The 17,103-nt window shown below is 39.9% G+C and overlaps 2 protein-coding genes and 2 non-coding genes across 5 annotated transcripts; 1 reads left to right on the forward strand and 3 right to left on the reverse strand.

Moving 5' to 3' along the window:
• Window positions 1–364: 364 nt before the first annotated feature.
• Window positions 365–13,326, reverse strand: LOC108106681 (formin-J). The gene is made up of 5 exons (XM_017213912.1): window positions 12,796–13,326; window positions 6,721–6,842; window positions 2,238–2,647; window positions 1,169–2,179; window positions 365–1,099 (listed from the first exon to the last, which is right to left on the reverse strand). Exons 2-5 carry the CDS (start codon window positions 6,796–6,798, stop codon window positions 697–699), a joined length of 1,902 nt encoding a protein of 633 aa, XP_017069401.1. The 5' UTR covers window positions 6,799–6,842; window positions 12,796–13,326; the 3' UTR covers window positions 365–696.
• On the reverse strand, window positions 2,745–4,320 carry LOC108106682 (persulfide dioxygenase ETHE1, mitochondrial). Of its 2 annotated transcripts, none has more exons than XM_017213913.2 (6): window positions 4,037–4,320; window positions 3,789–3,963; window positions 3,580–3,724; window positions 3,145–3,508; window positions 2,957–3,075; window positions 2,745–2,895 (listed from the first exon to the last, which is right to left on the reverse strand). In XM_017213913.2, the coding sequence occupies exons 2-6, from the start codon at window positions 3,942–3,944 to the stop codon at window positions 2,840–2,842; spliced, it is 840 nt and encodes a 279-aa protein (XP_017069402.1). In that variant the 5' UTR covers window positions 3,945–3,963; window positions 4,037–4,320; the 3' UTR covers window positions 2,745–2,839. The 2 variants fall into 2 exon arrangements, with proteins under 2 accessions (XP_017069402.1, XP_017069403.1); XM_017213914.2 differs by having other exon boundaries at window positions 4,033–4,320.
• Window positions 10,166–10,237, forward strand: Trnat-ugu. The gene has a single exon. It is a non-coding gene; the product is annotated as a tRNA-Thr (tRNA).
• A 2,505-nt stretch (window positions 13,327–15,831) lies between the features above and the next one.
• Trnat-ugu lies at window positions 15,832–15,903 on the reverse strand. The gene has a single exon. It is a non-coding gene; the product is annotated as a tRNA-Thr (tRNA).
• Between the last annotated feature and the right edge of the window lie 1,200 nt (window positions 15,904–17,103).

Raw genomic sequence — 17,103 nt, forward strand, 5'->3', positions numbered from 1 at the left:
GAATAATATTCTTTGGAATTACGAAAAGTGTTGCCGAGACACGCTAACGTGCTGTTCATTTGAATGCCTTATCACTGTAGCGTCATAAAATATGTGACAGGCTCGTGCCTACAGTGCGGGTTCAGAATATTGGGCAGACCTTTTAGATGAATGGGTGACAAACTTTTAGTATTAAAGAATATTTACATGGTAATTGCTTGATAATACTTTGTAGTGTCTCATGTCTTGTTCGTAACTAAAGCTAAGTTACAACCTTTAAATATTTAATAATAATATTTAGGAAACTCCAAAAAAACTGAGCTAAAAATCAAACCTTTTCTAGCATTCCTCGTTTCAGCTTTCCAAAAATAAATTACACATTTGATTAAGTGAAAATATTCGTGTATTCACATTGATAAATTGTGCTAATAAAGTCATCATCGCTTAATAATTGGTCTTTTCAATAGTACAAAATGATAGCCAAGCCCTACTTATGGATATAGAATGTAAGTACAGTAGTAATAAGCTAAGTAAACCTCCCATTTGGAAGTTTGTTTAAATTATTTATATTGCTAATTATAATTTTGCACATGTCCGCCTTTTTTTTGGGTTTCAACTCGTTCAGCTAGTAACGGTCGAGGGTTAAGCTACTTCGATTAACACTTAGTTTTGATAGAATTGGGATTGGGATTGGAACTGGGACTGGGTTTTGGGTTTCTAGATGAGCTTGTGCCTGCCTAGAGAGGCCGTGTGCATGGGACTGCAGTTCTCGATGAGCATGGTTTGGCCCTCTTCCGTTGTCGATCCGCTACCCTTGTTGTTGTTAATGTTTTGGTTGTTGTTGTTGTTATTGTTATGGTGAAGCCTTTTCATGGGCCGCTTCCTGTCCAGATCCGCACCTGGATGCAGTTCAACGGTCTGAAGGCTTTGAGCTCTTTGGAGTGACAGTCGAAGGGGTTTCTTGGGAGGAGTGGGTCGAGTGGTACGCGTCTCCGTCGCAGGCTTTGCTTCGTTTTCGCTATCGAAATCCAGGGATTTGACACTCCTCATATCGCTGGGAAGACGGGCCCGAAGGGTGTGTGCTTCACTTTGACGGGGCGTTTCACGGCGACGATCCAGTCTGGAATGAAGAACGGAATTGAGAAAGTTAGTACGACTCCTTAAAGGTATCATTTTCAAGATAACCTACCCATTATAATGATTGAGATGCTCCACACTGCGTGCATGCGTGCTCATGAGATGTTCGCGATGCAGCTGCTGCTGTTGCTGGAGTGGATCCCTGGGACGTTCGCGGTGCTGTCGTTCTCGGTGGCGTTCCTTCTCGCGACGATGGTGCTGCATGTAAGCAGAATCGCTATTTATCGAGATCTTCGAGGCGGACAGCGATTTGGAGGGCATGGAGTACATGTGTGGCAGACGTTCCCTCAAATCGATGTGGGTATTCTCCTTGATCAGCGTTTTGGTAACGTGACCCGGTGTTGTTTGTGTGGAGGCTAACTCGTCACCCATCAGTTCTATGGGTTTGCCACCCACCAAAGTGGTAATATAGTTGCCACGCTGGAAAATCAGTGGCTTTTCCGGCGGTGTTGAAGGAGGTGAGGATATGCTAATGCTGGTCACATGCTGCGATTGATGGGAGGAGGTTTGCTGGGAATGATGCTGCTGCTGGTGCTGCTGTTGCTGGTTAGGATGATGTTCCTTGACCGTTTGGAGCTCTCGCACCTGCTCTTCCAGATATGAAATGCGATGCTGCAGCCGCATATTGTTCTCCTTCTCCTGGTCCAGTTGCTTTTGTGGAATGGGTGCAGACTTCTTACGCAGTACCACCATCTGACACTTGCCCGAGTTTCCCACTTGCTTCTGCAGCTCTTCTTTGGATTTTCCTGTGACCAGTCGTCCATTGATCTCCAAGATGCGATCGCCCTTGTACAAGCCATCGCCCTCCAAGGCCCATTCTACGTAGAATCCCGGTTGATCCGTTCGCTGTTGAGCTGCCCATCTTCCAGAGGTGGCATGGACGGCATGTAGACTTACGGCGACTCCAGAACTAATGATGTTGTAAAGAGTCTGCGCCTCGGGCTTGGACTTCTCCAGTCTGGCCTGCAAGGCGCGTGCTTCCTCAACAATCGAGAGCATCTGGAGTTCTTCTCTGCCAAGAGCATATTCCAGTTCGGCTTGACGGATACGGATGTCGATGTTACTGTGGATCGATTATATATTAACTATCTGTACAGTTAACAAGGAGACATTCTACTTACTCTGTAATGTCCAACTTCTCCAGGGCGCTCTTCAGATTCTTGATCTTAATCCGTTTGTTCTCCGCCTCAGTCTTCAGTCGATTGAGTTTTTGCTCAGCCGCCGGCTTCTCGGACTCATCCAGTGGTGGTCCTGTCGGCCTAGGCAGCTTGCCCAAACATAGTTGAATCCTTAAATTCTGGATGACAGCCTCTCGATCCTGTAAAGCCGATCTCAATTCTTTGGACTCGCTGCGCGTGGATCTCGAGGAGAGAGTACCGCCCAGCGAACCACCCTTGCGCCTTCTTCCTGTGGTCGAACAGTGGGTAGAGGTGGTGGTGGTGGTGGTACTGGCAGTCTCCTGGTTCGTCTCTGCAGTCGAGTGCAGACTGTACTTGACGGCACTGCCACAACCCTTCGGATTGAGAATGGTCTGCAAGAAAAAAGAAAGGCAAACAATGAAGTCAGTTAATCTTATTAAGAAATCGGGGAGAGAAGTGACACAGTAATGGGTTGATCTTGATAAGATATAACGAATATTTAATGTATATTTATTTTAAAGATTACAAATCTCTTAGAAACTTTATATTAAAATCTGCATTTGTAGTGACTTCAGGGGTTAAATTTATTCCTTGGGTATATCGTAGACTCCACACTCTCGATTGGCGGGTACCGAGACATCTGAAAGATATACAACTTAGTAACTGATACAGACTCGTACTAGATATTCCCTAAGTCCCACCTATTTTCTTGGGATATGGCAAATTCAGGTTGTCCATGATTTTCACAAACTCTTCTATATCCTTAGTGAGCCTGGGATTATAGCGCTTTTCCTCCCACACACTACTTTCCAATTGACCTCTGTAAAAGGCAGATATTATATATATATATTATATATATATTATATATATCTTCTCGATTCCCACTCACTTGTAGTCATGTGCTGGGTAGATGCGGAAGTTTTCCGGCAGAGTAAAGATCTTGCTATGTACATTATCATATAGATTACGTGGACAGCCTTCTTGGAAATCAGTGCGTCCACAGCCTCGAATCAGGAGAGTGTCCCCGGTAAAGACACAACCCTGATCCTTGATCACATAGCTCATACAGCCATTGGTATGACCCGGAGTGGCCAAAGTATCTATTACATGGGTACCGAAATCTATACGATCCCCCTCCTTCAGATGACGATCCGCTTTAGCTCCACTGGCGGCGGCAATCACCGAGTGGCAACCCGTCAGCTTCCTCAACCAGCCGCTGCCCGTTATGTGATCGGCATGCATATGGGTGTTGACTTGGTGAAATGAGGAAATAGGCTTGTGTCATGGTGAAATTATCCAATGATTAAGATCACAGATCACTTACTGGCATACTTTAGCTCAAAGCCCAGATCCTTGACCAACTGGGCATCTCGTTTGGCCTGCTCCAGAACAGGATCAATGATCACAGCCTCGCCATTCTTCAGATCCGCCAGAAGGTAACTATACGTACTGCTTTCTCCATCAAAAAGCTGAGTTAAAAGATTTTGGATATCTTTTCTTTTATATTTCATAATATTAGATCAAGTTACGTACTTGACGGAAGAAAAAGTCTGGCGAGAAGGGCTGACGTTCCGGCAGGCTCATCGTTCCAAAGGAGCTCAAAGTTCGGATATTACTGACCAAGGTAGTGGGTCTTCTCGTTGAGATCCGTTTGATAGCTGACAGCATACTGGTTCTGATGATACGCATTTTGTGCTCGTATTTCTATCTATTAGAGGTTCGTTTTTTATCGTTGAACTTCGTTTGTAATTGTTTGCTCGTTTAGGTTTATATTTACCCACTTGATAATATTTGTTTGTATGTAGTCTTACTTATAGTTAATCACTTTTAAGCTGACTTATGGAATCTGATAAAGTTCCTGATTTATTAGATTACCAATAATTTTTTTGTTGTTTTCTATTACAGTCTTTTGATTATCACATTAATTACACTGGATCAGAGGTAAATCATATCACTCGCGAAACGAAATTTATGTACAAATAATAAACATTTGTTGGAAATTTATAGAATAATAAACAAAAGTTTGGTGAACACAGAAATATATTTCAGCGGCACATCAGCTGAAGTGTTGAGTTTCAGTGAGGTGAATTAGGGTGCATGGTGCTAAGCTTTTGGGGAACCTGTTGCTTTCACGTAGCGTAAAGCTCTTCAAGGGGACTACGTGATTGGCATAAAAAGTGTTTCAATGTCGTCATACTCGTAGATATATACAGGTAAACCCTAAAGATGACATTGTTATGATCTCTACTTTGTAGTTTTCTACTTGTTGTATCATAAAATACTATAACTTATAGTTGCTGGACCACTTTTTTCTCCATTAGTGTAGATTGTGACTAAGAATTAGCTTGCAATTTTTTAATCAGCTGCATAATATGATGATCTAGATTGACTTTGAAGAGTAGTTTAGGGTAATTCGATTCGTAATTCATTTGAATACTAAACATAGATACTATTTTCTGCATTTTTAGCTACTGAAGAAAACAAACAAAGAAGGAGGTTCTTTCCAGGGTTGCATTCTGCAACATTTTCAAATAGTTTTTGAAATATCTTAAAAAAAACACTCCTAAACATACAACAGCCGAAATCCGTTACAAAGCCCTGTCTCAGCTGCATTTACTTGGGAGTCCTCAAGAACTGCAACAACCACTTTTAGGCTTCCTTGCACCCCTTTTTGGCTTGCAACCCCTGCAAGAAAGTTGCACTCGTTGAGAAATTTGTACAAAATTATTAAGTAAGGGAAGTAAGGCCAGGCCGGACATTGTCCACTATTACAGGGTGAACGTGAGAACTTCTTGGATTGCCGGATTTCGTTATAAATTTCTTGACTTTTCCTTTTTTTTTTAGATCATAAATAAATTTGCATATCTTAGGAGTTGAATTTCCATTCATTAACAGCTTGGAATGGAAAACTCTCGTTGAGTAATTGGTGTAATTTTGTGGAAGGAATTAATTGACCGTATATGAGGTGATGTAAGGAAACCAGCAGCCGCGACTATGGGGTGATGTTTTCATAGGGTCTTTCTTTCTTTTTTTCCTTTTTAATAGGGAAAGATAAGATATCGATTTCGTTTCGCTCTGCCTGTGATTACTTCACATCTCTTGGGGGGACGTATTTGTTCAGCCTTTTGGTTATGGCCAATTTACTGTAACTATTTATAGTTGCTATTATCAGTGATGCACCCACCGCCCAGCTCCCATCCGAAACCATGACTAAACTATCTAGCAGTTAATGATTCGCATCGATGATGCTGATGCCAATGTTGATTTTAAGCCCAAACCAAACATATTCGTCACTCACTTTTGCTTTCAATCATTTCGCTGCGAGTGAAAGTTCCATTCAATGGCCATCTGACTTCTTTCTACTAATTTGCTAAATGATGGCAATGCTATGTGTGGATCTTAAAAAATCTTTTTATATATACTACAAACTTTTATTTCGTACACACAAAAGGCCCAGCCGAATGTTAAAGATTAGCGAGGTCATAAGCACCTCATTTCCATCATCATTGCTTTTGGCTTGCCAGTAACTTTCTTCAAATCAAAAAAACCAGAAAACTAAAAAAATTTGCAATATTACTCCACTTTGCGCTTTTTCATATCTTGTTACTAAAGGAAATTCAACGCACATTGAATTGTAATTTCACTTTTCTCACACACTTACATATTCCACTCACTTCCCCTAAATAAACAGAAAACGTGAAAAACCCTATGAAATTTCCCAGCTTAGCCAGGCAATATTTCACACATAAAATCTGTTCAAAATATTTAGTTACTCGAACTAACAACCGTTTGAATGCAATGCCTTGAGTGACTATGCATTGTTGGCTGCGTGAAAGTGTTGCCTAAAAATGCATTTGCAATTATTTGTTGTAATTTGTTTTAAGCTATAATTAGCTTATTAATGCTTTATTAATATGTATTTATTTGGATTAAGGCGTCTCGAAAAGGCTTAACTAGATTTTTATGGACCATTTTAATGGGTAAAAGAAAGTAATTAAAAGTGAAAAAGAAGCTTAAAAGGCGAATCATTGGGTTTAACTTAAAGATTAACTAAACCTTGTTTAGTTTAAATTATTGCTCTAAATTTATCAAGCTATTAATGGGTAATAAATCTTCAACTTAAGTAAAGAGTTTCTTTGTATCTTTATATCTGAAATTTGCTTGCTTGTATCTGGGATTTATGTTTGCCCATTTGCGAATTTCATTTTCGACAACTTTCTAGCGTGTTGCGATGCAAAGTATCTGGGGTGAGTGCTTGCAGACTTTGGCTAATGCCTGCGCCTTTGCCTGTGCGTGTCAATATCTAATTAACGTAGATAGTATTCCGCGCACTTACATAATCGAATCAGACAAAAGGGGGCGGCAGAGAGGCGTGTCAGGGCGTTATGCCGCCCATGGATGTTGCATTAATTATGTTTGGGGTCTTACACAATATAAACCTATGGATGCAATGAAGGGAACTTACCATGGAGGCGGACTTCTGTTTGGCAAAGGCGCGATGATGCGCGGAAATCGGTTCACTAACCACACTTCCGGTGTCCATGATGGGAATAAACAAAAAACTCCTCTCCTCCTTCGTTTGCAGCTCTGAAATGGAGTAAAAGATACATAGACTTTAAGATACAACCTCAAGATGACAGTGATATAGTATATCTAGTGATGAACTTTGAACCCAAATGGATAGCCCACTTTAGTTTTCAGCTCACTTCAAAGTCACTTTAATTTCGCGTTCCGCTTGGCAGGCTAAAAACAATTGGTCTGCAATTTTCGGTTCGTCGGTTTTAACAGCTTTTGGCACGTTACATTTGCGATTCGCTGAAGAGGCTTTTATTAGGCCCATTCTGAATACATATCCTTAAAGTTCTCAGACTCATCTTTTTTATAAGGCAAGAAGAGAAATGTGAATCACATGCAAATGAGATGGTTACATGAAAAAAACTAAAGAAAAAACAACGCACTTTCGGTGGTTGAGAAGCAGCAACAACAATGAAAAGCATTCGATATGCAGATCTGCACAGCCGCAAGATACACACACTCGAGATTGAGATTGTATCTGGCGGATGAGGTTGCATAGATCACATTACTTAATGTGCCGGCAAAGACAACGGCGACTGCTCATTTCCCTCTTTTCTGGCTTTTCACTTGTTTGTTGCTTTTATTTGTTTTTGTTTTCCCTTTGTCGGTGTATCTGAAAGACAAAGCACTTCATTCATACTGCAATTGTCATAGATACTTGTGACATACAAAATGTATCTCACAGGGCTAAGGGCTTAAACTCGTACCGTTAGCTTGGCTTTTTATTGAGCACTAAAATAAAACACGGAAAAGAACAAGTTCTATGAAAAAGCAGTTCACTTTGGTTAACGATTTCCCACCCATAACCAATGAACTGCTGCTAAGATGAAAGGCAAACTTTCGATGGAAAGGCTCTGGGAAAATGCGTTTTCGAAGTCATTAGAGGAGTTGTAATGAAAGTGTAGGAAAATTAGAGGCTAATTGCTGTTTATATTTGGGGTATTAATGATGGCTGTTTAATTTTTAATTCTTAAGATCTTTTTATTACTTTTTAGTAAACAAAAATACATCTTCCTCTACTTTGGGAGTCTGTAACTCTAACATCTGTTTGACATTGTACTACTTAGCTTAAGGCTTGGATTTGCGACTTTTGCCTTCAAGATAAGCCAAGCAAGTCATTAGTCTTGGAGAATAATTATCATGCTGGCACTGCCGCCAGCGACGTTCTACAAAATTTAGTTAAGAACTCCATCTACATCTCCGGCCTAACCCCATCTTTTGGGGCCTATCTCACTGGCGGGGCTTGCGTGCTGGCACAGGAACTACATAAAACTAGATAGAAAAAACATGAAGAGGAGGATAGGTAAGGGGGATCTAGTGTTTTGGGTTATTTTACCTTGCCCAATGTGGGCCTACCATTAATCTAATTTCGCCTTAATGCCTAATTGTGGTTACGAAACAGAGAGAAGGGAGCTTTGAATGAGAACCCCGACGAGTACTCGCACATTAGCGACTGGATTTGAATCTAACTCTTCTTGGCCGATTCTGTACTTTGTTAGAACGCTTTGCTAATGAGCTGAAATTATGGGGAACTAGGTAGAGAGGAATCTCTTAGGAATCTACAAAGTATCTGCCATTCGCCAAATTGCAACAGTGTCAGTTACAATTCTCAATTGGCTGTGGGAAAAGTCTGTCAACCGTAAAGATCGTTCAACTATACCCTCTTCAGCATAGTTAACTATATTATATATATATATATACATATGAGACTCGACTTATATGCATGTAATTATTATTCTTCAATTTGCGTGCCCAACTGAGAAGGGTTCCCCGTGTCGCTGTGTCTTTCTATATATATATATATATATTTAATATAGGAACCAGAGCAAGTGCAGCAAGACCCGAACAGCTAGGCTTCTTCTTGCTCAGGTGCTTCCCAGGCCTAGGGTCTTGAACATGTGGGCGCTAAAGCCACTGAGGCGCAACCAGACCAAGAACAAGTACTTGTACTCCATAATCAAGTTATTAGGGAGAGTTACGTGACGCGGGGGGAAGTTTGGAACTATGAAACCTATATAATTAAACAAATTTCCAGTCTTTGTGTTTGTCAGCAGCATGCATAAGGTGCTCTACAGGGAATTTCTAGATTAATTTAATTAACCTTTTTTTTTGCCTTAGCAACGAAGAGAGAAAACATTTCAAAGTTTGGTTTTTTGCTAAAAACAATTTTGATTACTTACCTACACTATATTTCCAAAATAATTTTTAGGTTTACCAAATATCATCAACTAAATTAGACACTTCAAGACACACCACACCTCGACTCACGCTATCATCTCTATTAGCCAAAGAATAGAGCAGTAAGCCCTGTAATCATTTCCATTTGGACTTCATTTATGTTTAGCGCGTTTCCGGCGTTTCAGTCAAGTTAGAAGAGTGAAACTGACAAAAAGCCAAGTTTATTAAGCAATTTGACTCAAGGTAGCGCAACAATGTTTTCCACACAAGAACAAGCTGCGAATTGCGGTATTACTGTTACTCCTAAATTCAAGTTGCAAATTGCATTTTCAATGCTGATCACCACGCAAGTGGAACGATGTCCAGTGGTGGTTTTTCTTAGCTGCTAAGTGAAACTTGTTCGGATGCTATTTTTCCGGTCTATGTTCTAGAGTTCTCTCACGAAATGACCCAAAAAAAAAGAGGAAAAAACGGCGAAATGATGACAAGTTTATGCAGCTTTTTATCATTTCTCGTTGGCTTTAGATGAAATTGATGTCGCCAAGGTCCCAGGGGATCAGCTCTAAACTCGAATTCGAACGGGTACTCCTGAGAATCGCGCTATAAATTCCAATCAGCAGAGATCTCGATCTGGGATTCTCAATTAGCAATATATCAAATGCAGTCGACGTATGCTAAAAAAACATCAGCCCACACATCAAATGCTGTGTTTTATATGTTAATTCAATGGCTTGAAAATCAAATCAAATTTCTGTCTATCTCAAGGGGGCGTTTCTCGCCCCACCCCTCTGCTGTTATTTGTTTTACTATTATTATGTGCCTTTTTCTCTCTCTTTCAAACGCGCCTACAAAATTGTTGCGAGATGAGCTCAGTGCGCGCCCACAATTTGTTGGAACAATGCAAAAATATTTTACTCAATTACTTAAATGGAGATGACACCTGTGATTCTAATATATATGTATTTGTTTTATATATACAGAAGCGTAATAACTTGATCCGAAGCTTTAGATGTTATGCCTCGTTAAATGCAAATTCGAAAAGTTAACAGCTTTTGCACTGTTAGTTTAGCAGATAAGAGCTATGTTAGCTTTTCCAGCTGGTAGAAGCGTTCTAGCAGCGGTAAAGCCTATTACGCTTTGGCCGCCTTCTTAACAGAGCCTCTTTAGCTCAGTGGCAGAGCACTGGTCTTGTAAACCAGGGGTCGTGAGTTCAATCCTCACAGGAGGCAGTCTATGGATGAAGTTCGTTTTTTTCTTCAATTTATTTTATTTTGTTTCTCTTATTCAGCAAGGTTAAAATAATTATAAAAATTAGCTTAATTCAGTTTCTGTAACATCGCGGGGCATTAATAACCTTTATGAATAAATATTTGGCCTGCGGGCATGACGCCAAATTAGGTTGTTTTTTAGTTTTTTTTTTTCTATGTGGTTTTCCTCTAAACCTTAACCCCTGCCTAGTTGGTAGTTTCCCAACACCTGCGCCCTGTCTGTTCGAGTTATTTACGAGCTGAAATATTTCTCTTGGCACTAACACACACTGCGGCAAGACACAAATTAGCCCAGCTTGACAATTGGCCCGGCTTGTCGGGCATTATTATTTCGTGTGTGCACAAGTGTCACAAGCGCAGCCCCGACATTGATAATTTTAATCGCCTCGGAGGCTGCCTGCCGCCTGACAACATGGCCAACAAAATGGACCAAAGACCGGGCTTAGATGGCCTGACAAGTGGCCAAGAATATGCTTAATGGACTTGACATAAATATGGAAATTTCTTTGTTTGCTTTTTTTCGGGGTTTATATCTTTCTTTTTATGAACTCAACTCTGAGAGATTGCCAAAGAAAAGGTCATTGGTTTGTTTATTTGGCTAGAAGTTCTAATAAATTTGTGTATTATATCATAAACTGTAGAAATGAAGTGAGAGTTAGATAGTGTTTTATGAAGAATTTGATGTTATAATACTCTTTTGTTTTAAAGTTATTAAAAATTAAAGTAAATTTGTTGCTTATATGAACTAAATTTGTATGTAAAAGAAGTGTCAAGAAACTACTTTTGTGAAACAACAGAAAGAAGTCTTAAAATTGGCTCAGGTTCTGCACCAAAACTAATATTTTTTGTTTGAGTGATCACTGTACAGGCTGTTTGCTTTGCAGCTGTTGCCATTTCAGCTGATAATTGCCCATCATTTTCAGTGGGCAATTAGTCTTGGATACACATATTTTCCATAGCCTCTGTGTGTGTTTATCGTTCACAGTTAGAATGTCAGCTGTCTTAAGATCGAGATGCAGATTGGGGTCGCGAAAGTCGCCGCACTGGACAAATCACTTATGCAAATCAATTCTAGAAAGTCGGCCTGGGCGATTTAGACGCTATATAGGAAAGTGCAAATTGCCCTGATGATAGGAAATACGATCAAATCGAAAGCGAAATCAATAGTGATAGATACAATATTGGCTTGGTTTATTTTTTGAGTTGAGGAGTTGGAGATTTGCAGCTCTCGTTTTAATTGTTACAGCGAAACAGTGAATGAAAGTGAAAACCGCAACCGAAACCGAAACAGTTAGCCCGAAAAGTTAACCATATACAACACACAGGTCGACGATGTATGCAAAGTTTATCTGGCCGAATCTTGGCTTTCTATTCCCACTTAATGGGTGAAGTAGATAAAACAAAAGTCAGCATAAATGCGTTGATGCATCTCAGTCCACACATGGACAAGAAATCACGACATGAAAAAGCCCACATATAAAAATAAAATACAGTCATTCCGAAAATTAACATATCCCCCAACAAAATACTCGAAAAAACAAACTTTGATTAGGTTGTTAGCATTGAAAAAATCGAAAAAGAAACAAAAAACACACAAAAGTCAAAGACGAACAGCTAGAAGAATCCAAAGAATATGTAAATGACACTCTTGAGATCCCAAAGACATCCTGTCGTTAGAAAAGGGTTTGGCATTTCAATGAAGAAATTGAAACGGAGAATACATTTTGGTTAGAAACCGATCAATTGTTATTCAAATGCAGCCAGCGGATTCCCAAAAGAAAATATCTAATTAAAATTAACGACAAAAAAGCGAGATAGATGATATGGAGACTGAGAATATATATAGAACTTGCCACTGCATCTGAGACACGATTCAAAAGGGGTTCTCTAGAATGTGTTTGAATCGCCGATTGTGATTCAACCGCAGAATTCTCATATGTAATTATATGGTCAGAGATCGAGTCATATTTGACTGATTGATTGTGGCTGTTTAGTGGAATTCCATTAGAAATTCGAAACTCATTTTGTTTTCTGAAACTTTGAACTTGCCTTCTCATAATGAGCAAAATGTATAATAGTTATATACAGCGTTATCTGCGACTCATCAACAAAACAAATCGCGTTTTAATAGACGTCTGACTGACTAATTTATTTACGAGGTTTCAATTTCCCCCGCCGCTGCCTTTGTTATGATAAGAAAAGAGTTATAAAAGAGTTTGAAAGTTCCTCTATAAATATTCAGATATTAGAATCGTTTACCCGCTGTTGTTGGCGTGGGGGATTATGCAAGATAAATAGCATCTGAAGATTTTTAGGAGGAGCGGCCTTCTATAGCGAAAATTGCCCCATCATCATTATTATTTTTACTGCGACGACCCCGTTTACGTTAAAGAGGCCGCACTGTATACAATTTTTTTAAGAATGCAACAATTGATCGCTGCTTAACCTTTCGCTTTCCGCAAGTGATTTTCGCTCTTCATTCGCAGCCATTGTTATAAATGGCGATGAAAACTACTTACCAGCTTAAAGTACGGTTCCCAGTTAAAAGTCAACCAATAACTCTGAACAATGGCAATGTGCGCAAATCAATGGCAACATTTCATTTCATTGCATTTGATTGGTTTGTTTTTGCGGAGGGAGGAAAAGCCTCAATTTTCGTGTATTGTTTGTTGTGCGAATTATTTACACTTGGGACATAAATCAATGATGTCAATGGCTAAACCGATTGCTTGAAACCGCATCGAAACCGTTACTAAAATGCGATCGGCACATTTAGTTTTTAATTTTTTGTGTTAATTATTTCCGCTTTGCAGTGGCTTCATAAATTATTGTATTTCCTCTGAGCGTTTCCTTTGTTTATGCAGGATACAGGAAATTTACTCTCAATTTGGGAAAGATAAACAAGTAAACAAAACACACAAAAATTCACGTAGGTTTTTTGGTTGATTGAAGTAGGTCCACGAATTTACGCAGGCGCAGGGAACTAATCACGATTTCGGCTTTGGATTATATGGAGAGAGAGAGAGCGCGCGCACATCCGAACGCTTCGACTATTAGATGAAGTCTGAGCATCGAGACTTAAACGGCAGACGGGCATTACATGAAGCCGCTCTCTGGGTTACGTTCTCTCTTACTCTCTTGGGCACTCACCGCTGCACCCTCTCTCTTTACGATCGGTGTTGTCTGTGTTTGGTATCAAAAAATAGCTAAGTTTAGCTAAAAACAGCTAAAAATAGGTAATGCATGTTGAAAGACCTAATTATCTTTTACTTTGGTCAATGAAGCCATATTATTTAAATATTTTCATTTATGCAAATATATCTTACCTTAGTTTTAAGAACTATTTTAACAAAAGGTCTCAAAGTGTTTTTGACCATAAATATATTTAGCTTGAAAATAGCTAGGCCTGCAATACTAGTGGTAGTTCCTTGAGTAAGAGAGAGCAATCATAGAACAGAGAGTAGTGTAAGTACTTGCGAAGTGCACTGGTCTCCGGATTTATTGGGTTATAGTATGCGCGGTCGACCCGTTGCGATCGTAATGGTTAATGGTTATTAGAGTTCCAGTGCATTGAACTCCACTCCCTCGTCTTTTCGGTGGGTGTCTTTGCCTATTTTGACAGCTGCCGTTGCATCCGAGATTTTACGATGCAACGTGCATCTTAAACTGCTCATTTGCCTGCTGCTCCAGTTGCATCATCATCGACATATGGCTCTTGGATTATATAGTGCCCTCTATCTGCCTTTTATCTTTTACGTTTCGGTCCGATGAGTCCGCTCGTGCGCAAAGTCAATTAAAATGATCACAACAATCCCGAAAAAACGAACCCTTTACCCTATATTAGGGGTAAAATGCGCATGCGTAGGGGTTGTTGCTGGCGTTGATTGTATTTCCCTTCATTAAATGCAGCCCAAAATAGATACACAACAGAGCCAAAATTCAAGAGTAGGCATAAATCAAAATTAAACAAAAATTAAAACGGGAAATAAAAAAAAGGAAGAAGGATTACGCATGCGCTTCTCGTGCGCTTCAAGTGTGCTACATTTTAACCCTCTGAGGACCAGCCTAATTGCAAAACTTTTTGCGGGTTGATATCGTTTCGATTAGCTAATGTGAGGCAGAAGGGCCCACTGTCTATAAATCAAAATCCCCTAGTGAAATGTGCTTTACCGTTAGACCGAGTCTATTACCAAATCCATCGAAAGCCACTGCCCGCTCATTTCCATACGCGTTTGTGGCTTCAGTCTTTCGTTTCTTCAGCGAACCAAGACAAAAGATTGAGAATGCGGAGAATCGAAAGATATTTTTTACTGCCTGTTGAATAATACAACACAAAAAAAAACCCAAAAAACACTTCCTCTCCGAAAAGAAAAACAAAGAAAAATCACTTGACGCTGTCAGTTACGCGAGGCCACTTTTTATGGTTTTTCATCCCGAACAAAATAAACAACGACACAAAAAAGAAGACCGCAAGTGGCTGGAAAAACTTGACTTGCTTTGGGTTTCCCTTGCTTTTCCGAGAATAAGATTTGAGTCTGAATTTGGGATCGGTTCTGTAATTGAGGCGCGGAGCTCGAGGCCAAAGGCCAGGCCAAACATTATAAACTCGAACATTTTGTGTGGCACTTGAAAAATGAGAAAATCGAGGGAGAGCCCTGTTTTTCCGTAATTTATGCCAAGTGGATGAGATTCCAATGGCCAAACAAGTAGCCGCTTGCAACCTCAATTAAAACTGAATTTATGCCATCATAAAGAAAACATCACCACTGCCACTACCTGGACATTTTCCTCTACTGATCCTCTTGGTTTGTTTTTTTGCTTTCCATGTTTCCTGAGGCGTGCGTGTCCATGGAACATTTTCAAGATCGCGAGACGACATAAGTTGTCTAACTGGCTAGAAAAGCAATGGGAGCGGAACTAAATCGCGTTTTTGGGATCGCCTCAAAGTCCTGCGACAGGTGACAGGTGCTCTCGATTAAGGGGTTTGGGCTAATTTAAGGTGCCCATTGCCCAGGGAAATGAGGAATTTTACAAGAGGAAGAAGGCACGATATATGGAAGATTGTTCCGCCAGGTCCTTAACTTGGTGTTCCCTGTGGGGCCTTTTTTATTTTGTTTTACATAAGAATATATTATGAGGGTTTGAACCCTTTAGTATCTTTAAGAACTATGCTATATTATATTCCCATAAAGGATCTCGTGTATTAACAGAAATTTCTTTAATAGTCTACTTAATAACCTATAAAGGTTAACTATGTACATAAATATCTATGAAAATAGAAATAATCTTTAAAGTTAAATGAATGTCTTACTGACTAGTGACAAAAAGTAATTGAATTCAAAGAAAATGTTTAAAGAATTGTATTTGGATCGCTGGAAAGATTACCATTAGCAGTTCTTCATGTTTCCTAACTAAGCCTTGTTAATATTTTCATGATTGGTATCATGTTGAAACCCCATACCTTTAGTATCTTCACTTGCAATTCTCTTAGCACCCAAAAAAGTGTTCCCTCAACTCCCACTTCATCTCCTCCAATTAGTTGAGGGAATTTCAGATGCCTCCTGTGAGGATTGAACTCACGACCCCTGGTTTACAAGACCAGTGCTCTGCCACTGAGCTAAAGAGGCTCACGTTTCGAGGGCGTCCCAGTAGATAATTTAAACAGCTAGGTGAGAGCTTGGCTTGCATTGTATTCGTACGATATATCAGTATCTTTGTATCTGCACCAAGAACACAAAAGATAGAACAAGAACATATGTTGACACAGTTGGACTTGGTCGCGTTCTTCTTTCGTTGAGTGTCGCCGAGCTGATAAATGCTTTCAAACATAATTAAGAGAAATGGCAGTGGAAAGGTGGAAGGGGGAATGGAGTTTTATAGTAGACACAAGGTCAGGCCGACCGGATATTAATTTCACAAAAATTACACACATTCAGCGGATAATCAACATTAAGATCGGCCGCTGCGCTTCAGTGGCCCATGACAATTAGGGTCAAAACGAAAGAAATTCGGCAGCCTGTGTTCACCTGTTGCCAAGATGGAGCCATTAGGTCTCCTTCTATGAAAAGCCAAGACGACATGCTTGATGAGCAAATATTTTCACATCATCATTTTGATTACCACGCATCTGCAAGATACATACATACTATCTTTCTACAGTTTGTGTGTTGAGTGCAGTTCGATTTCAGTTTCGAGGCAGCAGTGCGTGCAAAATGGATCAACGATCTTTGCGCTTCGCTACCAGCCGTAAAATCAACTGCGGTCCGGGTCAGAAAATTTTCCCTAGAAACTCCGATCGATTAGGTCCCATATGTTGGGCCGAAAAATCGAAGACTTTTAGCCCAGAGGCACAGCAGGATCGGCCTAAGAAAAGACAACCAACTGACGCGTGCTGAGTTGTTAAACAGCTGCCGTTAATGTGTCGAGGGATAAATAAATTGTGTAAAATTACCCGAGGTGCCCAAATTGCCATTAAATCGCATTAAAACGAGCACAGCTAAACCGCAAAAAAGGATTTTCTATAAGCATTAATCTCTGTAGTTTTTTATTTTTTGCCACCAATCAATCCGAAAAGTGTCAAAAAAGACAACAATGAGCACAAAGAATTGGGTAAAAAATTGCCTGATTTAGTGTAAAATTGCAGGATAAAAAGGAGAGAGAAATATGAGGCTAATACCCGCTGACAGGCAAAGGACATTACATCAATGGTTCGTTGTCATTAGCATCCCAAAAAGGGATCGCAGATACAAAAAAAGATATACGCTTTTGAAGCCAGGAAGAGGAAATCCACCCAAGGCAATTCGTCACAGTCTGTCACTTCCCATCCC

The sequence above is a fragment of the Drosophila eugracilis genome, unplaced genomic scaffold (assembly GCF_018153835.1).
Source record: "Drosophila eugracilis isolate 14026-0451.02 unplaced genomic scaffold, ASM1815383v1 contig_90, whole genome shotgun sequence".
NCBI lineage: Eukaryota > Metazoa > Arthropoda > Insecta > Diptera > Drosophilidae > Drosophila > Drosophila eugracilis.